This window comes from Malus domestica, chromosome 05 (genome assembly GCF_042453785.1).
Source record: "Malus domestica chromosome 05, GDT2T_hap1".
Classification (NCBI taxonomy): Eukaryota; Viridiplantae; Streptophyta; class Magnoliopsida; order Rosales; family Rosaceae; genus Malus; species Malus domestica.
In genome coordinates, this window is record NC_091665.1 from 31,914,982 (window position 1) to 31,939,365 (window position 24,384).

The 24,384-nt window shown below is 37.1% G+C and overlaps 4 protein-coding genes across 6 annotated transcripts; 2 read left to right on the top strand and 2 right to left on the bottom strand.

Annotated features, from left to right (window-relative positions):
* Window positions 1–5,053: 5,053 nt before the first annotated feature.
* Window positions 5,054–6,925, top strand: LOC114819095 (hyoscyamine 6-dioxygenase-like). The gene is made up of 4 exons (XM_029102614.2): window positions 5,054–5,268; window positions 5,579–5,829; window positions 6,077–6,392; window positions 6,524–6,925. Exons 1-4 carry the CDS (start codon window positions 5,059–5,061, stop codon window positions 6,764–6,766), a joined length of 1,020 nt encoding a protein of 339 aa, XP_028958447.1. The 5' UTR covers window positions 5,054–5,058; the 3' UTR covers window positions 6,767–6,925.
* A 3,332-nt stretch (window positions 6,926–10,257) lies between these two features.
* Window positions 10,258–11,476, top strand: LOC114824909 (RING-H2 finger protein ATL16-like). The gene has a single exon (XM_029102615.2). The coding sequence runs from the start codon at window positions 10,284–10,286 to the stop codon at window positions 10,962–10,964; it is 681 nt and encodes a 226-aa protein (XP_028958448.1). The 5' UTR covers window positions 10,258–10,283; the 3' UTR covers window positions 10,965–11,476.
* A 692-nt stretch (window positions 11,477–12,168) lies between these two features.
* LOC114824908 (protein KINESIN LIGHT CHAIN-RELATED 2-like) lies at window positions 12,169–14,887 on the bottom strand. 3 transcript variants are annotated; one of them, XR_011581497.1, is made up of 3 exons: window positions 13,011–14,821; window positions 12,454–12,748; window positions 12,169–12,311 (listed from the first exon to the last, which is right to left on the bottom strand). XR_011581497.1 is itself a non-coding variant. In XM_070822589.1 (2 exons), the coding sequence occupies exons 1-2, from the start codon at window positions 14,693–14,695 to the stop codon at window positions 12,535–12,537; spliced, it is 1,899 nt and encodes a 632-aa protein (XP_070678690.1). In that variant the 5' UTR covers window positions 14,696–14,887; the 3' UTR covers window positions 12,169–12,534. The 3 variants fall into 3 exon arrangements, 1 of the variants encoding a protein (XP_070678690.1); XR_011581496.1 differs by having other exon boundaries at window positions 12,169–12,314; XM_070822589.1 differs by having other exon boundaries at window positions 12,169–12,748; window positions 13,011–14,887.
* Window positions 14,888–17,400: 2,513 nt separating this feature from the next.
* LOC114819096 (autophagy-related protein 9-like) lies at window positions 17,401–23,739 on the bottom strand. The gene is made up of 10 exons (XM_008384655.4): window positions 23,290–23,739; window positions 21,862–22,503; window positions 21,423–21,743; window positions 20,197–20,419; window positions 19,805–19,984; window positions 19,500–19,706; window positions 19,019–19,096; window positions 18,845–18,915; window positions 18,623–18,733; window positions 17,401–18,466 (listed from the first exon to the last, which is right to left on the bottom strand). The coding sequence occupies exons 2-10, from the start codon at window positions 22,431–22,433 to the stop codon at window positions 17,590–17,592; spliced, it is 2,640 nt and encodes an 879-aa protein (XP_008382877.2). The 5' UTR covers window positions 22,434–22,503; window positions 23,290–23,739; the 3' UTR covers window positions 17,401–17,589.
* Window positions 23,740–24,384: the final 645 nt, after the last annotated feature.

The window sequence follows — 24,384 nt, forward strand, 5'->3', positions numbered from 1 at the left end:
ATGTGGTCAAGAATGTTAGCAAATTTAGTCCAAAAGTAAGATTTCTGCTAAATGATTGTTAAAAGTATGGGTAAAACTGTATTTTCAGTTCCAATTGACATTTAAAATAAATATTTTTTTATAACAATTAACAAAAAAAATAATGCTTAATTTTTTAAATAAAAAAAGCCCCAATTCAATGTCAATTGTAACTGAAAATACAGTTTTACCCCAACTTTTAACCGTTATTTAACAGAAATCTTACTTTTGGACTAAATTTGCTAACATTCTAGACCACATGGGTTTAATTCCTAGTTTTTTCACCACAGGAGTCATCATGCAAGTGTACTATGACCACAGGGATGAACAATCCAATTTAGCCTAACTCTAATTTAACACCATTGTCAACACTTATATAAACTACATATTAATAAAACGTGCTTTCTCAACCAAAATAGGAGGAGAAGACTATTTAATCTTCTATCACAACAAAAAACTTAAGAATAGTAATGTAATTTAACAAAACAAAATTTTGTTGTTTTTTGTCTAAACCTTACCTATAGATGACTTTAACATCTCTAATTTTTAAAAAATAAAATAAACTTCTATCCCTATCTCATGTTCTCGAGAGAGAGAGTTATTTATTTATTTATTTTAGATAAGAAATGTTAAAATAAAATGACTATTTAGGCCACATAAGATTTTAAAAAGAAAATTATTTTCTTAATACACCCAATAACACACTCTGACCTGGGATGTTCACCTGGACCCAGAATCGAGCTGTGTTGGCCGACACTCGGAGGGTGGCAAAGCCATAAAGTGTAGTAATGTGGAACATGTGAATAAATTTAAACTTAATAGTGCCTAAATATAAGAGTGCGCTTGTGAATGAAAATAAATTCATTTCACACGTGATGTCAGAGCATAAGTAAAGTATAGTAAAAGTATAATGAGAATTATATTATCGAAGGTAACCACCTATACCAAGATTTGCCAAGGATCTTCGTCGACACAAAGCTCAGCTGCTAAAACCTGAAAGGGCAAAAAACGAGGGTGAATGTGCCTAAAAACAAAGTTTTGTAAAAACCTTTTTCGAAAACATAATAATTCATCGCCGTAAAATAAGTATAGTTTCCAAAATATACATACTACATATATTATGGAAATAATTACCGTAGCCTGCAATATCTCAAGAATTTAATACATCACAATATTTCGTATATAAACACCTAACATCTGGTAATCACATAATCTTGCATAAACAAACATATCATATCGAGTGCTCATCGACATATGCTGACACACGAGTTCATGCAGAGGTATTATGACATGAACAGGACTGGGTGTAATAATGATTTACGCTCTAGTACTACAATCATGTGAAGACTGGGGCTATGCGCGTCACATACAAGTCCTAATTGCCTATAGCAATCTAGGATAGGATTGGTACCTACAGTGGATTCAAAGTGAGTGTATGGTGTGATGTGAATATATACGTGAAGTCTGGCCCTGGTCCGGGCGAGTACAAACACCAGTGTAACACACGATGAGCAGATAAAGTAAATATAAATATGCACGGTAATTCGATAATTCTAGTCGACATAAAACTATTCATAGCCGTAAATCTAATTAAGTCATCCCCTTATAGTAAGCTTACATGTGCATCCCGTAGGATTATTTCATAATTTCCCAACAATACGACAATTCTTATAAACATTAATTTAATTATGGCAATCACTTAGGAACTTCGTTATTAGATGTATATGTGGAAACTAAACAAGTATATATGTACTATGTAAAAGAAAAGACCCACTCACAGATACTTGCGAAGTCGCAGCCATTTGAACTAGGAAAACCGGAGTCTCTAATAGTAACCGCACCTAAGCATAATATTAGGACCATTAGTAAAACTCCACTAAAACAATTAAATTTAGGAAAACGAAGTGCGGATTTGAAATCAAGGCATCGAAATACCCAAAGAAGGGTCCTTGACAAATTTTACAAAAAGTCAACAGGAAAGTCAATGGTTAACCTTAAAAAGTCAACCGAGCCGCCCCTCAGTCATGTACATTAAAACTTCAGAATTTCACTAAATGGATGTCAAAAACAGACTCGAGGCATCAAAATTAGCCTAAGATGGTTTCCGAGAAAATTTTGAAAAAGTCAACACAAGAAATATTCCAGATCCATTTTTGGAAATGGGTCAGATCTGGTCAACGACCCAAAGGTTTGAGTCGGGTTTGGGCTTGGTCCCCTTTTTTTTCCCTTTTTCTCCTGGGTCGGGTTGACCCGTTTGGGCTCGTGGGTTGGCCGGACCCAACAAAGAAGAAGGTCGAACTGGGCCGAGTTTGGCCGGGAAACTTCCCAAGCTCTGTTCGAGCTTGATTCTTGACTATTTTCAATGAAATAAAATTCAAAATGAAGCTTAGGAGATTAGGAACAAGAGTATATCAAAAAGAGGTTGAGCCTCGGTCGGAAAAGGCTTGCAAAGGCTGGGTTCCTCGCCAAAAAATTGGGGAACTTTCCCCCGTGTCGTTTTTGAACTAAAACCCCCACCAAAGACCTTAGAAAAGCTAGAAACATAAACCAAAACACGATCCAAGAAGTTTTGGGTGGTTTTTGGAATTTACCATTGTCGGAAACTCGAGATATATGAACAGTGATGGTGCCGAAGATAGAAGGAAAGGGAAAGGCCTTGGCCTGGTCAAAGTTCGTGACGGGGAAGTTCTGTGGGTGGTGTGCTCGCTGGGGTAAACTTTTTGGTGATGGTTTAGGTGGTTGCAGAGGGAAGACAAGAGAGATAAGAGAGCGAGAAAGGTGAGAAGGACGAGAGAAAGACTGAGAGAAGAGGGAAGAGAGAGGGAGGCCTAGGAGAGAGGGAAGAGGGACACGCGGCGGGGAGATAGTAGAGAGTTTGAGATGCGTGGGCCCCACGGGCCAAAAATAAATTATTTAAATATTTAAAATGTCAAATCAGAAAATGTTAAAAATAATAGAAAATTAATAATATAAAATAATATTTTTTTTACAGAAGTATTTTTCGGATTTGTAGTCCCGTAAAATCTTCGTTGTAACTTTGAATTTGATTCCGCTTGCGCCTACGCATTCGTACCGTTGAGTACTTCGAATACAGTAAAATAGTAGCTCGTACACATCATGAATTGACGGTCAACGAAGGTCAACAACTTGCCTCAAGGGATATTTTCGTCAATACACTCCTTTAAAATTTATAAATCCGTAAAATTAAGGACGGGTTATTACACCCAAAATTATTTTGAATGCATATTAGATTGTTTTTCTTAAAGCTCTCAAAGTATTTTCCCTATCCACATTCAGTGGTCAATGTGATCGCCAAATTTACTCATTAGTTTGTGGTGGAAGGATATGAAATGGTATGAAACAGGAGGTCGTGGACAAGTTAGTTTAATCATTAGTAGACTTACCGTTATTCCGATGTGATTTTATTAACAAATAATAACAGTATATAGTCTTGAATCAAATATTAGTTTATTCCCTTCCAAAATTAATCCAAGGCACCCATAATTTTTTCAACAAGGATCCTTGCAACCACTAATGCAAAGACTTGCATTCAAAATTAAATATCAAAGAATGTTAAATTAGAGGTGATTCGTCTAAAGGAAATTTTTTTAGCTCAAATCTATCATCAATATACGTTAAACTAGATATTCGAGGTGAAAAAGATGAGTTTTGGGACAAACATGCCTTTTTTATTATATTTAAATAGACAAGAGTCTCATGTGGGGTTTAAGTGGGGATTGCGAGTGTTTGTAGAAAGTATGGAGTGTGATGGTAGTATTTGAGATTATGTGGAGTGTAATAACAGTTTTAGTACATATGGAGAAAGTTGAAGGTGAAAACACATTCAAAGTACAGTAACGAATTAGGGAAGACAAACTATACATAATTATATTAATTTTAAAATGTGAAATTGCTTCCTAATAAAAAAGGAAACTTCAGAAAGCGAAAACAAAGAGAAAATAAAGGAAATAATCAATCACTAAAACCAGAAAATAAAAGATCAAAGAAGAAGTGGCAAACAGTGTCCCGAAAACGGGCCAGTTATTTCTTAAAATTATAACAGGATTCAATTTTTTATAAGTCAATTAAACTTTTGATTTCGCAATTTTCTAGTTCGACCAATTCGAAAAGCTGGGTAGTTCATTGACATTCTTCCCAAAAGGGTCGAACACAATATATAGTTATTAATTGATCATAAGAATCTGTTGGTTTATATACAGCTGCAAGCAAATATTTGACGGTAAGGGAAAGTTGAAAATATTGTGTAAATGCAAATGCAGGCTGGCATCTTAGTATATATGCATGAATGCATATTAAGGACCTTAAATAAATTCGAATAAATTGATTCATTCTTGCAAAGATATGCTCCTGGTCTCTAAAATTTAGTACCAATTAAAGAAGATTATATTCATATACTATTCATGTGTTATAGCTGAACTTTTTTTTTTTTTTTTGTATTATGACACATCATGTGACATTATTTATTAGCGTGTTACACGTGGGTTGGACAACATTAGCGATAAATTCTGGACCTAGTATATTACATTAATAAATCAATACACATGTTTTTTATTTGATTACACCTAATCTAAACCACGGTGAGGAGGATTCGAACTTTGGTTTAGAGAGAAAACACATATTTCTACTCAATTTAGCTAAATATGACTTTCCATACACATGTTAGCATTAATTGATTGATAACGTTACTTGACACTATTTATGCTGAATAATTATGGAAACGGATTTGTTTTACTTATTACCCTAATCGGAAGCTTCACAAATCTAGAAGGATTGGCACTCTCTAGTTCCCTGCAAAAAATTTAGTTGAAAATCTTCAACCAAAAATATCCTTTTTATTTTCTTACCAAAAAAAGAATAGCAACTTATTCATTAATTTTGGAATATTGAAAGTTATTTAATGCTAAAACGTATTTCTTTCCATCTCCACAACTCGGCGATGCATGTGAAATAGGGTAGATGACTTCCTATAAAAAGCCAACTTGCAACGATTTTTGTTACTACTGTGTTTCGAAGGTTGATATGGAGACATTTGACCAGAAGCTTGCTTCAAGCTGGTTTGATGTTCAATCTGTTCCCCAAACCTATGTCCACCCACCAGAAAAGCGGCCTGGCAACACTGTCGGCGTTCCTCCTTGCAAGAACATTCCAGTAGTTGATCTTGGCAACGATGATCGCAGTCACACAATTCAACAAATTTCCAAAGCTAGCCAAGACTTCGGATTTTTCCAGGTTTGAAAAGAGTCATGCACCTTCATCAACTTTACACTTCTTTCATCTTTTTTTTTTTTTTTTTTTTTTTTTTTTTTTTTTTTTTTTTGCATTGAAGTTTAAAGTTCAATTATGTTTATGCTAAACGAAAGTTGTCTGCAATTGAATAGGTATCTGTTCTTTATTAAAAAAATTGTTTATATGTTGTTGATAATGTGTCATCAAGTCTTTATCGATACATGTCCGTTTCTGTTCTTTAATTTTTATTTAATAAGAGAACGACGTTTTGCTCAGAGAATTTCTAATAGTAACAGTACTGTTATTTTCTCAGGTCATCAATCATGGGGTTTCCAAGAAGTTGATTGATGACACAATGAGTGTTTCCAAGGAGTTTCATGCAATGCCCCGAAAAGACAAGATAATCGAAGGCTCAAAGGACCCTACCGGAAGCTACAAGTTCTACACAAGCAGTGAAAACTATGCGAATGAAGAGCTTCACTACTGGAGAGATGCATTGGCTCACCCCGCTCATCCTTCTGAAAACAACATTCAGTTTTGGCCTCAAAATCCTACTCGATACCGGTACATAGTGCTCGTAAATATCCTTTTCAAATAGAATGATTTTTGCATTTCCTTTTCTCTCGCTACACTCTTCCTTTATGTCCGATTATTTGGACTGAATAATAAATTAAAGGAGATTCAAAGGGCATGAAGGCAACGAGTGTTTTATGAGAAAATAGAAGTGTGAAAATCACTACTCATTGCTTAATTCCATGCGATTAGAGATCAATGATGATTTTGTTGTTTTCGTGTCTTCGACTCTTTGCAGAGAAGTTTTAAAAACTTACGCGGAGGAGGTAAGAAAGTTGGGTTCTAGGATTTTGGAGATGCTTGCTGAAGGGTTGGGACTGAGCAAAGAGTTCTTCAATGGTGGACTTAGTGAATATCCACGGCTGCTGTCCAACCACTATCCGCCGTGCCCAGATCCTAGTTTAACTTTGGGATTAGCGAAACACCGTGATCCGAGCCTCATTACCATTTTACTGCAAGATTCAGAAGGACTCCAAGTCTTCAAAGATGGGAATTGGATTGGTGTTGAGCCTATTTCTAGTGGCTTTGTTGTTAACATAGGTTACGTCATGCAAGTATGTATTTAACTAAATTGTAATGTTATTAAAGTTTATATGTAAAACCCCCTTAATATATACTCTTTAAATCTTTATATACAAAAAATGTGATCTCCCGAACATTAACTTGATGACGTGGATTAATGCAGATGATCAGCAACTCGAAGTTTAAAGGCGCTGACCATCGAGCCGTGACAAATTCAAGAGCTGCAAGGACAACGGTTGCGTACTTTATTTATCCGTCTAATGAGACTGTTATAGAACCTGCAAAAGCTTTGTGCAATCCACCACTGTACAAATCCATGACGTTTACAGAGTTCCTTCAATACTTCAAATCGAAAGCTGCCAACGACGAAGAACTGTCAAAGGTTTTAAGCCTCTCGGGGAGCTAATCATGTGACCCGCGCGCCAATTAAGATAAAACATCACAGATTTTGAGTTATAGTTTAGAATAATCTCTTCAGTTTAAGTTTACAATAATGTCTTGTACAAGATTCCAAAATTGAGTTCATTTGGTTCTATTTAAATGCCAGTATTTATATTCTATGTCATTTTTTTTAGTGTATACTAATTCATTATAATATATTTTGGTAAACATTTAATTACACAAATTCATTAGTATAGCTCGGTACTAACATTTAGTTACACTTGTTGTGCCATATATTGGGCCTTAGTATTTGGGCCTCATGATCTTGCCCATGATGTATGTAAGAGGTGAAGAAGGCCCTTATTCTATAAAAAATGATCCTTCACCCTCACTTGAAGGAGGAGCAAAGGATCCTTCATCCTCACTTGGGGTGAACCATGATATATATTTGTATTATTGTGCGTTTATGTGATTTACAGTCAGATTTACATTGGTCCAAGATCGACCCGATTTTGTGCATCAACAACACTAATTCATTATAATATATTTAAGTACAAATATTTTGGTACAGACATTTATGGACAAAACAATCCAATTTAATATATTTTGGTACAGTCATTTGCTATACACTTATGTATTTACATACTTTTCTTACGTGTCACTAAATATTCTCTCATTTTGACTTATTTATAATTGGAAGAACTAAAATGTGCATATTAATAAAATTAAAATTTTAATGTGAAGATATGAAATAAAAATACACATAAAATAACAAAAATAAAATATGAACTTTATCAAAAGTATACTTCGAAGGATTATAATCAATATGTAATCTAACACCAAATCATAAGCTTTATTGCTAGTGATTGGCCTACAAAAAATAATATATAGGTTGTTGACTTGGAGTTGCAGTGCTGTACAAGTTGTGTGTTCTTTAGGGAGAGAAGAAAACTATAGCATGACTAGGAGATATAACATGCATCTTTGGTTATGAAGTGCAAACACACGATTCTATTTGAACAATATTTTTTTATTGAGTGACATACGTATACAGTTGACAGTGGCTCTCCAAAATTCCAAATCCATCAACTTAGGACAGATTCTACTTGTAACCAAGTATGTATATCATCAAGCGGGATAAAAGTCTAACGTAATGAGAGAGATATGAATAGGATGATATATCACTAATTATATCTAAAATTTTGCCTTATCTAACCCTTAATATTAGATGACAAGTGATTGTAAATAATTGTCAAAATATCTAATTTGAAGTGCAGACGACTTCAAAAGAAATGCGAAAACCATTACCCTTAAACCAGAATGCTCATATGGTCTTGAAAAGAATGGAATGAAATGGGTTGAAAGAAGATATTGATGAAATTGAGGTTCCACTATAAAATCAATTGACAATATGGGGAGTAGTCCAATATCATATAAGCACATAGCAAACATTGTCCCTCACCGATGTGGGGCAACTCTCCACATGTGGCGGATTTTCAAGCCTACACGTGGACAACAACTGGGTGACGTGGAGCGCGTGTGGCCGTTAAGCTTCACACGTGGACAACCTTACTCTGTTACCATGATGAAATTGAGGTTCCACCATAAAACCAATTGGCAATATAAGGAGTAACTCAATATCATATAAGCACATAGCAAACCTTGTCCCTCACCGATGTGGGACAACTCTCAACAGATATTGCAGGGAGGGACATAGGCCAACTCCATTCTAAACCATAATTTCACAGCGGCCCAGAAGCACCTTCATGCATGACCAATCTTCCAACACCCATGTATAGAAATATAAATATATGAAACTAGTTACAACTTTTAATTAAAAGTAAAATTCAAGAGACACCAAGACGTCAATAAAGGGCCACTAAGTCATGGTTTATATACGGTTTACTACTGTAGGTTTAGATTTTTTATCAGAAATTTGTAATCGGTCTCCAAATCTTTGTACATTCACATTTATGTTGTTACTAAACTAGTTTTGCTTTAACTTTTATATATCATGTTGTTGTTTAGGCATTTTTGTTGAAATTCGTGTCTTGCACACATTTTGATGTATTTTTAAAATTTATTTTAGACTTTTTGTATTAGCATCCTACAAAATGTTGAATGCATCCGATATTAAAATTTAATATTAAATGACTTATTTACCCGACTATGCAATTACAATTTTGACCTTATTAGGTTTTTTTTTTAAAAAAAAAATTCTAAATACACCCCAAATCACTTTTAGCGTATTATTTATCTTCTCAACTATCAAAACCCTCACACACTCCATTGTTGAACAAAATGTTGATTGAGAAAAATTGTTTTTGACAAATGGAATATGAAATCGATGTTTCGGAAGCTTCACATGAGGTAAGACTTCTTATTTTTCATGTTGATTGAAAAAAAGTTGTCTAAAATGTTTTTCGATAAAAGAAGTTTTGTGAGGAACCTTTTAGAAATTCTTCCTAGATTTATTTTGGAATTGATTGACTCTGAAGGGTTACAAATTAACATGTCAAAAAGTGAGTATTTGTATTACGACATAGATCACTAAGTGTGTATCAAAGCGGTACAAGCAGAGCAATCATATCACATTTCTCGGAAAAACACCGGCACCAAAACTCAACGTCAGGAGGGTGGGTGGCTTCCCATCCGGCAATAAATTAGTAATAACAACAGAGATAGATCCTAAAACTTGGAAGTCCCTCTTCTTGTTTTTCCCTTCCTTGTCTTGCTTACGTTTCCTCTTCTCGTTCTCTGCGAACATGTCACTGAAATCTTCTTTCTGACTTCGCAGCTTCTCCTCCTCCCTTGCTTCTTCGTACCTGTTAAATACGACACACTAGTTATAAGCTATCTGCTGCTGCTAAGGTACATTGTTAAAGTAAAGTTCAATTTTTTCATGTCTCGGACTTACTTTGCAGGCAAAACGGTCTCCATATCATCCAATTCTTCAGGTTGTATAGTGACCTCCACTTTATCTGCTTTCTGACCTCTAAGCAGCTCAACCTAAGAGAACAATGACAAATCAATCAATAATACACAATGAAGCCATTGCTGATGTTACCCTACTTAACGAAGGTAGACATCTGTCGATGCAAACTATACTAAGATGATTTCAAATCATCATTTTGAAACCATTCGGCAAACTAAACGTTTAGATGACTTGAAATCTTTCGGCAAACTAAACATTCAAATGGTTAGATTCAGTTCCTGAAAATTAAAAATGAGTGTTATAAGATTTGAGAAATGTGGGGTGTATGTACAAAATATAAGGTGTATATTGAGAATGTGGGGTGTGGAGGTATTATGGGAAAGTATGTGGGGTGTATTAAGATAATTTTTAAGTGAAAAAGCAAATGTGGAGTTTATTGAACAATTTGTGGGATATTAATATAATAAGCCTTTATTTTATTATATTTCATTGATTTGATGAATTAAATTAAAAAATAAATTCTAAACCTATTGGTCGAAATCTTATATATCAGCATCTATGAAACACAAACTCTCATGTTTCATTGACATTCAGCTCCATTCTTTTTATGGCACCAAAGCACAAAAACTGGTACAATTTTGGTGATCAATCTGTCTTCCTAACCATAAAAGACCAGGTAAACTCCACATATCCACCACCTCTGCCCAGTCCACCTTCTTCTTTCCCTACCTTAGCTATTGTTCTACTAAGCCTCATGGCCTCAGCTTTCTTGCTAGTGAGCTACTATCTCATTGTTGTCAAGTTTTGCTCAAAGTGGCACCAACTCAATCTCTTGATCATGAGGTTTCCGACCACCTCACGAGCTCGACAAAATGAGGAGCTACTTACGGCCTTCTCTCCGTCAGTGTGGAACCGCGGGCTTGACGAATCAGTCATTCGTGGAATCCCAACTGTTCAGTTCAAAGGAGGAGAAGTTGATGAAGAGAGAAGTGTGTGTGGATGTGCAGTTTGTTTGAAGGATTTTCAAGAACAAGACACACTAAAAGTTCTTCCCAATTGCAGCCATGAGTTTCACTTGGACTGCATTGATGTATGGCTTCAAAGCAATGCCAACTGCCCTCTTTGCAGAACAAGTGTTCCGGGTACTATTCGTTGTCCGATCGATCATGCCATAGCACCGAGCTCTTCGCCTCAAGACTCGGAGCTGTTTTCTATCGGTAGTGATGTGGACTTTGTAGTGATTGAATTGGAGGGAGGAGATGGAGTCATAACTCATAGCACAACATAGAAGTTATGAACCCAGAAGGACGGAGAACGTAATAAAACTAAGGTCTGTTTTTCCTTTCCTATTGAGTGTGAGTTGTAATGTGAATTTCTTTTTGTAACCTTTTCTTCTTAATACAAGCGGTATTGGAAGAGGGGAAATCGAGCTCAGGACTTGAGATGTATAGATGAATGCTTTTAACTAAGCTGTAAACAGTGGCGCAAGATTGGGAGAGGATAAGTTAAACTCGGGACATCAGGTGTAGAAGTGGATGTTCTTAATTAACTAAGTTGCAAGCCCTTCGAACGACATTGGGAGGGGGATCCAAACTCGGAGCCTTGTGTAGGTGAATCATCTTAACCAACTGAGCTAAAGATGAGATAAACCAATGTATGGGGTCACATTGGGTTAATTTTAGACATAATGAAAGACATTAGAGATTCCTTGCTTAAAGCTTGGCATGGGTTTTTGAGAATCATTGCTTCTAGGTTTGTTATCTTCTTCTTCTTCATGAATGAGAATGATTACTTTTAACATATTTTTATATTGAAGCAATTATGCAAATGTTGGTGAGTGCTGAAAGCCTCAATGTATTCATCACGTCTAATTTTAATTATACGAATGCTATTTCTTTGGCCCTTATGAATATAGAGGAAAGAAAAAGAAGGCGATATGATTTTTGCACTCGTTTTCTTATATCCATTCATGTTTAACTTTGTCTCTAGATTTTCTTTTGATCTATTCAGTTCAAAGAACAAAAATAAGCAACGGTATGCATGATGAGAAAATGGTGTGCAAAAATTACTTACAAGGAATAGAAAATGAGATCATTTCCCTCGTTAACTTTACCTGCGTTTACTTACAACTAAGGTATAAAAAAAGTGAAAATCTTCCCTTGAAATCTGTAATTAAGTGCCTAAAAATGGGAAATCAAATCGAGTAGGGTGACTAGTTGATCCGATTCCCTTTCCTTACTTCTCTTTATGTTTTAGCTCTCTAATTCCTTCAATTTTCCACTTTAGTTAACATGCCCTAAAAGAAAAGCAGGGCAAAAACAACAAAGCAGCATACATGAGCTGAGCCAACACCAACATCATCATTACATGTCTTTGCTAACCAAACATCATCAATAAGTTGTTCAAGAGAAACAGAGTTACTATATTGTAGGGCAACATGTCTCAGAAAAATCTGGCAAGCCAGCGTAAACCAGTCGTCCACACGCTCGAAATGTAGATTAAATTCTTACTAAACAGATAATAAGTGTATCACAAAGACCCGTAAGATCGTTTATTAATCAAGCAATTAAGGACTAAGATTATCATTACAAGCTTTGTAGACAGGCTAAACTCGAATGCTGGCCAAAATCTTCAACTTCTAGCAGAAAAAACAGGGTGATTACTTCAGAATAATTAAGACATTGGCAAAACTAGGAATCACTATAAATTGTGTTGTTTATATAACTAGCTACGTAAGATTACTGAAAAAATTAAAACCAGTAGCCACAGACCCTCACCAATATATGAAGCTACCCAGTCCATGCTATGCAGCAGATGGATAAGTTTGAGCATCTTCTGAATTATTAATTCACAGGAAATCAGCCTTTTGAACTCCTGTCAGATCCATACGTTTGGGTCTGGGGCAGAGGTAAGGCCTTTGTAGTAAACTCATTACTTGCAAATGTGTTACGGGCTTTAAATTTCAATTGTTCGAGAACTCGGTGTGCTTCTTTGAGTTCGTCTTCAGCACTTGGTCCGTGGCTTTCCCAAGCATCAACTACTTGCTGCTGGAATTGGATTGCAAGGACATAGCTGAAAAATCCAGGAGAGAAATTCTGAGATACTATATTTGCCCATAACAATTGACATAAGATTAAACATTTCTACTAAATGCATCAATCGTCTCAATGAATTGCTGCTTGATAAATACAATTCAAGTGCCAGAATCGTATCAAGTTCACTTTCTTTGACCAGGAAACAATGGAAATAGCAAGATTTATAACCACATTGTAACTGTCATATCCAATGAAGTAATAAATCTAATATGTAAGAAAATAAGAAAGAGTATTAATACCTTCCCATGGCAGCGTATGCTTTTGAGAGGTTCTGGCATGACTCAATTGAATCGGCATGATGGGGACCAAGGGAGACATCCATGATGTCCTTCGCAACAGCAAACATCTGCGCAGCTGACTGAGGTCTCTCTAGTTCTAAATATGCTGCCCCCAAGTTATTGTAAATATAGCCGACGCCAAAATGCTTGGGACCAAAGCTCTCTTTCAACCTCTCAGCTGCACTCTCCAAGTAAGGAACAGCCTGTGAGACCTTTCCAGTCAACAGAAGTAACCACCCTATTCTAGCTGAAACACTTCCCTCAGAGTGCTGTTCTTGTGGGAGCTTCTCAAGCAAAGCTAGTGTTCGCTTTAACAGTGAAATTGCAGTTTCAAACTCATTCATAGTCTCATATTGCATTGCTATCTCCGAGTACGCTTCGGAAACATCTACTGGGGAGATTGTCTCTCTCTTGTCAAGAATTCCACAAGCAAGCTCCAAACATCTCTTTGCATCTGCCGTTCTTTCCTGATTACATAATGCTTTTCCCATCGAGATAAACACCAGTGCCCTAGTCTCACTATCCTTATCTGTCTGCTGAACAACACGCTTCAAAGTTTCAATAGCCTCGTCAAAGTTTCCCAGGGCAATCTGCATATTAGCAGCATCAATCTCTGCACGAAGCAAGTCGGAACTAAGACCCCAATTCTTCAACACCCTTTGTGACAATGCATTTTGCTCCAACGCCTTCTCATGCTCCTCCAGCCCAGTATAAATAACCGCAAGAAGTCTCCTGTCATGTGCAACCTCAACTGAATTCTGCCCCAACTTTTCTTTGTGAATCTCCAATGCCTTCATACAGAATCCTAATGCATCCTTAAAGTTCAAAAGAGCTACATACGCCTCTGCCAAATCCCGGTGTCCCTTGCCAAGTTCAGTACTATCTTTCTCCAACATGAACTCCTTAATCTCCAAACACTTCCTAAGATTCCCTAGAGCCTCCTCTCTCCTCCCCATTGCAGTCTTCACATTCGCCAACTCGAGCTGCACAGCGTGAAGCACCGGTCTAAGATCCCGAACATCAAAACCCTCCTCCTCTAATCTACACAATGCTCTATTAGCCCTATTAAGGTACCCCAAACTATCACTAAACCTTTTTAATCCATAATTAACAGAACCCATTAACTGTAAAGCCATGGCAACAACCAAAGAGGGCTTACCGGTATCGTCTCTATCCAAAGCCTTCAATGCTCTGGTAGCAAAAGACAGAGCCTTTTCAGGGTCCTCACCTTCATGGTCAAGCTTGAGGCCGACTTTCAGAGCAGCCATGCCGAGCTCCCTCTCTTCGAAAGCCGACTCCATGGCCTTGAAAGCCGCAAGCAGTTCTTCGATGGTTTTTGCAGACTCGAAAGCCTCTTCAAGGTCCGACTTTTCCATGGATTTTCTCTGCCTGGAGGAAATTTGAGGCGATGTTTCGACGAGGGTGTTCATATTTCGAGATGGGTTTGTGTGGAATTGGCTGCTTTTGAAGAATGAGTCCTGAATTATGGCGCAGGGGCTGAAACGGGCCGGTGAGACCGCCGGCGGAGAGGGGGAGGAGGAGGATGGGCGGTCGGAAATGTAATTTCTGGAAAGAAGAGGAGGGATTGAGGATTTGAGTCTCTGGCGAGTGAGGTGGGAGAAGAGTGAGATTGAAGATTTTCTCATGGTCGGAAATGTTGAGAGATTTTTGTGAATTTGGGATTTTTGTTAAACCCTTGTGCATAAACCCTACAAACTGCTTTCTGCGTTCCAGTGAAGGCGATGGACAACGAACAATGAAAACTGCGATGTTCCTAAACGGCGCCGTTTTAGGAGCTAAAATTTCGGGTTTCCTTGCATAATTTTACTGGCATGGGCATTGGAATGTTTTTGTGCGGTAGGTGTGTCCAAAGTATTAAATATCGGTAATATTGGAAATATCGATAGTCTGAAAACACAGAAATATCGATAGAAATATGGGGATAATATCGATATCGATAAAAATTATATGGAAACCACGGAAATTGTAAGAAAAACTTGGAAATTTTTATTAAAACTTTGCAAGATGTTTATTTAGTCAATTATCTATTAGTTTATCACAAAAAATTGAAAGAAAATGCATTGCATGATGGATTTAACATTATCAAGTTGATTATATAGCGAACTGACAAACATTATGAGTGTAGAAAATATGTAGTAATTAATGAAAGAAGTTTAAACACACCAATTGGGACTTATTGCGGCAAGTTTTTTAGATATGACCTCGCATCAAGTCGTCTTTTGTGTTAATTTGTAATCTTAACTGGTTTTGTTGTGTTGTGTCAATTAGTTAAATTAAGCGGTACATCCAATTGGGGCTTATAAACATTTTAATTCTCCTTAAAAATCTAAGGGCATTTTAATCAGGATTTTAAGTAATTCTTTAAAGTTTAAGGGGTATTCGATCATGATTTTTAAGAAATTCATACATTCCAAATGTATTCATTTAGAAATTGATTCGAAGAGATTTTTAAAAAGTTGGGAAACTCGAAAAAATTAGAAATATTTCACATAATATTTTAAACATTCTCAAATTGCTCCCTAAAAATTTGAGGGAATTCACTTAAAATTTTACATAAAAGTTTTAAAAATTATTAAACTTCATCAAAATTCATAAATTTTTAAATCTATTATAATCCTTTAAAATCTGAATGGAGTAAAAAATTCAAATCTAAACCTAATATGAAACAATCACTAAATTACATAGAATTTCTAAACCAAATCTAACAAGGATCAATTACAATTCTAATACGATGTTGTAATTACTTGGAGTTTTTTAGGGCAATATAAGTAGATGATTTGGGGGCCTGAAACTTGCTTAAATCCCTAAATTGCCAATTGAAATGAGAAAGAAGAGAAGACAGAGAGAACGAGTCAACGATCCCTCCTCCTCCTCATCGCCCTCCTCTCCCTCCTCGCAATCTCCGCCCCTGCAAAACCCTCTTCGTTTCCTCCTACTCCTTTTCCCTCCGCCGCCTCCCCTCCTCCTCCTCTTCCTCCTCCGGCTTCTTCACCATCGTCACCGAGATCAACCAGATCCTACCCGAGACCCCCTTTCTTTCCTTCCTTCTCTGCACACTATCTTCTCTCTCGAAACCCTCTCATCACTCTCACTCTTTCTCCCGTGATTACCCTAGTACACGGCACCCACACCATCGTTCCGTAGACAGCATCACCATCAAAACCTCGTCTTTCTCTCTCTTCCTCTTATCTCTGCAAGATCGACGAAACCCAGAAACCTCCGGCGAGTTTTCTTCATTTTCTCCGGTTAGGTAAGCTTGGGTGTGTGTTATGGAACGAGATCAGGTCGGGGGAAAGCTCACCCAACTCCGGCGAACCCGTGACTATTGAGGAGCTTTCCGAACACCTTCGGCCATTTCACTGCGAACCAAGGGTATAAACTTACTCCTCTCTCTTTCCTCTTCACGTTGGTAATTAGATCGGAGTCTAAGGTTTGCGTTTGTAATCGGCCGGAGCTGTAGAAGCTCCGGCGTTCTTCTCCGAGTAGCACAGTTCCAAAATATCGCGATAGTTTCAGAAATATCGCGATATTATCGATAATATCATGATATTTTGACGAAAACCTGTTGGATACCTATTAAAATATCGGTACTGTGAAAACCCGATAATATCGGCGAAATATCGCCGATATTATCGGCATTTTGTTCCTTGGTCATATCACACCATCTGTAAAAACATGTTTCATGAACGCATGGGTAAATGTGTTGGACCACATCATTTGTTAATCATGTCTCTCGTAAGCACGAAATTTTTTTGTTTGATATTTTCCAGTTATGTCAAAGTTTCTCTCATTTTGGGCTCATTACTTTTATTGTCCTATTAATAGTCTGGCGGTCATGTCGAAATTTCTCTCTTTTGAGCTCATTACTTTTGTTGCCCTATTGGGCGTTATGGTTTTGCTTGTTTTGTCGACGTCTTTGTTGTATTCTTAGAAATGCTTTTGTTGAGGTTTTTGTTGTATTGTGAGAGATTTTGTTTGTTAAGAAAATATTTTTATTCACCATGACTAACCCACACAGTGGAGCCAATCACAATAATCAAGTATCAAACTTGTCATTTATGTAAACCGAATCCATGGTTTTCTATTTATAAGTCGAGAAGAATATCATTTAACCGTAATACTAGTAGAATATTGAGGAACAAATTTGAAATGACCAATAAATAACTTATTTTAAATACAAATTATATATATTTTTTATATATTTATTTATTTTTAATATTATCTAGACATTCTAATTAGGGAGTAGCATTCTTGGTAAATTGAAAGCTTCGTATTTTAGGATGCTGACTTTATATATAGAGATAACACAGATTCCTCACGAAGTCGAGTATTGGTCTAATCAAGATTCGATTGAATTTATATACAACAAAGAATGCACAGATTCCTTGAATGAGTAATAACATTAATCACATTCCACAGTTGCTGCAAAACCACCCAAATTACTAGTTAAGCAAGAACCTCTTGATAAAACCAGAGGCCAACAAATGGTAATCGATATCACTACAAGCTTGAGGGGTGGCTATGGCTTTATTTTCGGAGTTTCAGGAGGTCTACTACTGTACACGTCACCGAAATGAAGATTAAACTCTCCTGCCTCCAAGTCCAGGTCATCCACGTACGTCGTTCGGGACAAGCTCTGGTAGTTCCTCCAGTCCAACCGTTGTTCTTGTTCTTGTTCCGGTTCTTCTTCTTGTTCGTGTTCCTCGAAGCTTCTTTCTGAGAAGTTTCCGTAAAAATTATCTGAAGACTGGCGCATGAAGTTTGGAGGATCGAGAAAGCTTGACTGGGGTTGTTTCCCGTGTTGAGTGAAATCTGGAGGCTCGAGAAAACTTGACTGGGGCTGTGTTCCGTGTTGGCCGGTTCTAGCCCACCAATGACTCCGCATTGGATTTGCGGAAGTGCCAGCGTCATGATGCTGAAGTACACTCTCTCGGTGGAAAGGCGCTGATGTAGAAGCCCCCAGATTAGACTGTGAACGGTCATCATAACGATGAGCCCAGAGATCTTCAAATCTCAGTTGATTATCTGGAAAGTTGGTTGGGGTCCAATCAGTAGAATGTTGCTCAGTAGCTTCAAATGGTTCTTCTGGAATTTCACCAGCGTAACTTGCCATGCGGTGTGGCCGAGAGGTGTAATACCAATCAAGGAGATATGGGTGGTGATTCTTTTGATCTGCATCAATTAACCACAGAGACCCCAAGTGATAGGCAGTTCCAGGGCTATGATATGGCCTTTCCCATGATAAAAGATTGTTGCGGTCGCCAAATCCTCTCGGAGGAGAATATGCATGTCGAGTTCCTTGTCCCTGCAACTTTTGCTCCCTGAAAGTTCTCAGCTTTTTAAGAAACTGATCACCTTGAGTATTTGGGTCCCACGATGGATAGTTACTCTTGAAGCTGCCACAAAGATTGGAAAGCTCATAAGATTTGAGATGCGGAAAGGCATTTATCCAGGGCGTGCCTAATTTGCATAGTCCTAGGAATACTGCACCTTTTTGGCAACTACTTAATTGCTGCTTACAGCAATCTTATGAGTAATGGTTGTGATCTTACCTCAAAAACGATTTCTCCATTTTCCCCTGAGAACTCCTCTGCGAGCGAGGTACATTGTCAGGTGACCCGTAATTGCTATTACCATGTCTTTCAAAGTCGAAGGTGCTAAAACTGCCAGGAAATCAAGAGGGCAGTCAAATTTCGTACTCTTGTTAATAGAGTATATGGTGCCAGAATACAAATGAAAAGACGGTGACAACAATGACTGATAAGAATACCGACCTACACACATGACCAACACCCTCAACATTTACTGTGAAGTCTGCAATAAACTGTAAAATGTCATCCACCCTCTGCAAAATAAATCAGAAAGCATATTAGAACAAAAAACTGCCAACTGTGCATCTAGATGGCATAAAAATAAAATGACATTTAACAATTATGATCAAAACTGACCTTCGGGACGACAAATATAAGTAAATATGGAGTAAGGAAGATTGAGGCCATCTCCTCAAGTAACATCATTCCAGTATACTGCATTGAAAAATCAAAACAGCATGAACATCAGCTTAATTTGTTTTGTAATCATAAAATGTTATAAACTGTTATTTTCTTCCCTTCGGGCTTAAATTCAACTGGAAAGGGTAGACTAATCTTCAGGCATGTAATATAATCAAAAATCAAAAATCAAAACTGGATACAATATTAACTGTGAACAATCAAATATTTACTGGGACGGAATCAAAACACTAGATTCCACCACGTATGTGATGCATAAACGGGGCCTATAATATCTGTTTCACCAACTGGCAAAAGATACGTCCTACTTTTCTGAAACTCTCAACAGAAGCCACACTACACTACTTGAGTGCCCAGAAATATTTTCCACATGTAATCCCAGTTTAAGATGAACAAGAGTAAATGAAATGAGAATTACCTGAAACAGGGTTTCAAACTCTACCCGAACCCTTTCAGTATTCTCTTTGCCACGCCATGTCTTTGGCATATAATGTGTATATTGTACCACCATAGACATTGCCCCCTCTGGATCAAGGACCAGCAGTTCATCGGAAATGGCAGCCCTGCTAATAGCTGTTATAGTTCCAAAAACAGCAGCATACCAGAACAAGTTGCGTCCAAATATCTACATGATTAAAAAATATTGTAGAACCAAAATAATTAGCATCGAAATGTATACAGACAGCCTGATATAGCATTAAGTTACAAGTAAGAATATCTTACATGGCCCTCTAGCAGAGATTCCTCCAGAAATGCGATGATGATTAGGATAGCAGCAAAGCCACCAGAAACAAAAGAGATGAATTTCGCTATTATGGATATAATAGGGCAAGGAAATTGCTTCAGATAATCAGAAGCATGCACTACACTGCTCGTGACTCGGTGTTTAAACAAATGGTCCACCTGCCATTCACCATGCCAATAGTACAAAACACCGTACAATTATAGACATTGCAAACAAAAAGCAGGAAGGGAGGGGAATATTGATCTTCCTAAGCCAACATAATAATTGGACCTTAAATGACAACTTTTGACTAACAATTTTTTCTGTAGCATAAGTACCAGACATGGGAAAAGGATCGAGTTGAATTTGAGGGGAAGAACAAAAATATTACCTCATTAAATTCCCTAAACATCCACCTTGACAAATTTGACCACCTTCGAGATGATGCTGTGCTTGGATGGTTATAAAACTGTTCTGCATGCCTCAGGAAGAGATATACCAGCATGAATATTACAAGAAATGGGGAAAGGAGAAGCATTACGAATCCAACTACCATAAGCCTTTTCTTTAATGTTCTTGGATTAGATTTAAAGTCCCTTGTAACATAGAAATTTCTGCAGAAAGAGTCACATCGTCAGAAATGAATATTATAACAGAAAACAAAACACACAGGACAAATAAAATTCTCCGAGTGCATCCTGTTTGTAAACAATATTACACACTTCATTCAAAAGGAAATACATAATACAAGTCATTGATACATGAATAAACAATTATCAACAAAGCCATACTCTACCCTTTAGCGGTCCTTGAAGCATGGCCACTCGAACCAATAAAACCTCCTACCAAAGATTCTAGTGTAGACAAAACAGGTCCCAGTTTATCATATTTCCCTAAACCGTGCATATATCTATAAGCACACGAAGTAGATTAGAAACTAAAAGCAATAAAAATATCCAACACAGTTTGACCAAGAGACTATGCCAACTCAACCCAATACTTTCTTGCCAGTCAGGGATGACCATATTAAGGCCTGGTTTGGTACTGAGGCGATTTTGAAAAAAGTGGGTATCAAAAAATGCTGGCAGCTTTTTTGTGTTTGGTAAACATTCACCTTCAGCTTTTTTTCACAGTTTTGGATGAAAAAAAAGCCAAAAACACAAAGCTGCAAAACCCAGCTTTGAAAAACCGGTTTTTTTTTCACATCTGTTTTACATAAAAGTTTACCAAACACTATAATACTACTTTTTTTTTTTCAAAAGCACTTTTACAAAAAAGTTTACCAAACACTCTGTTGCTTATTCTCACAGCACAGCAGAAGCAGTTTTTTTTCAAAGCACAGCAATACCAAACCATCCCTAAGAGATAGCTTCTAATTTTTATTTTTCTTTTAAAGGAAAGCATAATAGTTTTGCTCCTAGCATCTATAGGATAAATATTCATTCTAGCTAACAAAAATTCTAAAGTACAAAAACAAGAAAGAAGGCATCATAATGTATTCCAAATAATTGTAAATATGATATAGGTAATATGCCATTTGGACATAAGATCAAGATTCCAAATGAAATCGAGAAGTACATATACATTGCAAGATGTTTGTACTTAGATTCACCCTACCGATCAAACATGCTCTGCAGAATGCACCAATTTAAGGTCCACTCGAGGGTTTTTGTCAGTATTAATCGTTCTTGCTTTCCATCCGAGCCAGACTTTACAATTGGACCAGCACCTGGAACCCACTGTGAAATTGGGAAAGCAAGCACCCCCTTGTTAAGCATTCCAATCAAGTAGTTCTCCTTCCGCATCAATCGCATAACCACATCATGAGCAGAAAGATCTTTGACCACACAGAGCTGCTGCGATCTTTGTAGCTGAACAACCTTTTCAAGAATTGATGCCCATGGCATGGTCTGAATTTCATTGTCTGTGACATGGAGACTGCAAGAAGACAACCAAAATCACTATTCTTTACTAATAAAGGCATAGGTTTTGTACAAAACAACAGGCATAGTTTAAAATGCATTAAATCTTTTGAGATCAAACTACTCAGACATACCTGTTGTGATAGAAGTGACGGACTGCCAAAGTATCCCTTAACTGAGAGAAAAACCTCAAAAAACAGAAGACCAAATAAATGGAAAATATGCCCAAATATCCAACAATGATGGCTTTGGAAAGAGTTAGAGGGGTTAATGGGTGCTGATGAAGGGCTTCCTTAGCAAGGTCACAGGGCTTAATTCCAGATTCGAATGCATCCATCCCACATTTTGCATTACGAAGACCATTCCAATCAACTTTTAATAAGAAGAATCCTGAGAACAATATAGTGAAGCCCAAACTCAAAAGTTCAACTATCCACTTTATAATAATACACCAAAGTCCTTTCTCACAGTAGTAGCTGTAGAGCCTTTCAAAGAACAGGTCCAAATCAGCAATTGGTTCAACATTTATACTCTCACCATTAAGAAGCCCTGAAGGGCTCTCACTACCAGGACTCGGTGCCCTACCATAGTCAGATAATTCAACCTCAGGAGCCACATCCCTAAGCAACCCTGATGTCAAAGATGAATCGCCTTTCCACTTTAAAATGCCAAGAGATGTCACACCCTTCAACCTACGGAACATCATTCACAAAGGCTGACAGTGGACAGATACAGCCAGTCCATTCCACAAACTACTATACCAGTTAAGCAGGTATCTGTAAGGATGAAAGGCATAAGATAAGTCCTTTTACAGGCATGTAAAGTTCTAAACAAAGTTCAGCATCTGTGAAGAGGGTAAAATATATAATGCAGTAACAAAATCAATAAGCTCTCCCACCACAACCAAAACACCTCACTCAGATTACCACCACATTGGAATGACAGTTTAATGAGGATCAAATTATCAAATCACTACCGAAACCAACCACGAACTGTCTCCAACATACTAAACTGATCTGCTGAACCCGACTTTTTTCAGATTGAAAATAAACTAGTAAGTATATAAATATGCCAAACAAACCAAACCTAGAACATAGGCTCTAATTTCACTATCCAGTTGAGTAAAAGTAACAGCGCAACCTCGAGAAACGCACACAGAACCTCTCCAGTGCAATGTAACACAAAATCCTACAAACCTAGCACCCACTTTGTTTTTTATCCTACATAAAGCAATATACTTCAGCTGTTTACTTTCTCGGAAAGTTCCAGACTTTTGTGCAACAAAGTAAAAATCATACCCTAAAGCTGGAATAATTACTACAATCTGATCATCTACCTTGACAATAAGTCAATTCGCCACGAAAATATCAAAGTCTAACAAACAAATTAAACAAAACCCAGAAACGCAAATGCAAAAATTCGACAAGAGAAGGAACAAAACCATGTTTATGCACAGAAATAAAAATTGAACAAAACGCCAACATGTTCAATCTTTCTTTTGGGCAAAACAAACAAACCCAAAACGAATAACAACACGATAAAGTTAAAGAACGAATCTTTACCTCCGACCCACGAAGCAGCATCATCAGAAGAGTCGAAATCGATGAAATTGATTGGAACACGGAAAAGATACGTTTCGAAAAGGACACCCAATTCGAAACGGATTGAGACGGTGAGAGGAAAAGGGCAAAGGGGGAAGAGAGCTGTGGAGGTAAAAAATGGGGAAGAAGCTGGAGGCGGTCCTGTAAATACAAATGGCTCTGCCGATTGATTGAAAGCAGAGAGGAGAAACCGAAGAGAGAAGGGAAAGCTTTTGGGCTTTTTGTTCAAATTTATTTAATCATCTGGGTGTTTTGTTTTCTTCTTCTCCTGTCTCTCTGCGTGAGAGCTTGCTTGTTAAATTGTACCAAATAATAAGAAAAGACTGGGAAGGAGACGTGGAGTTGGGTAATACTTGCGAAGGGAGCCTGATGCTTCACAAACCTTGGTTTTTGTTGGAATGGAACAACCATAATTGTATTAGGGTCAAAAATCTTAAATAATTGCGAGTATTATGACTGGGGAGGGTTTGCTCTGGGCCTAAAGAATGATACTTGGGCTTAGGGGCTTAATAGGGCAGCGCACGAATCTACTTTTACGATGGCGGTATTTTCGATAGGGGATTCGAACTAGGGTGTAAAGGAGGCGGACACGTTATCTCAAACCAACTAGCCTAACACATAATATGTAAACGAAAAACACTTGGGTCGAAAGCATCTGGTCGAGCGAGCACCAATTTAGATATAGTGACGCTAATTGTCATGGTAAAATGGTTGTAGTCAAGAGATAGCGATGGTTGTGAAATGTTGTACATACATTTTAAAGTTTGGATTTATGAGGTACATGAATTTCTAAATTCATCTCTGAGTTTTGAATGTTAATTTCGATTCATATTATTTTTCTAAGAAAAAAAAATTCAGGTTTCTAATTTTTGCTTTATCATATTAATTTTTTAAACCTTATTTTAAGTTGACATTTTCAGCTGGGTTACGTTTTGGGAATGTATTACTCTCACTCTTTGATTAATAAGTACGCATGCGATTTTTTTTAGAACATTAAAAATAATAAAGCAATTCCCAATGATCCTGAGATTCTGAGAATCTTTTAGCCAAAATTAC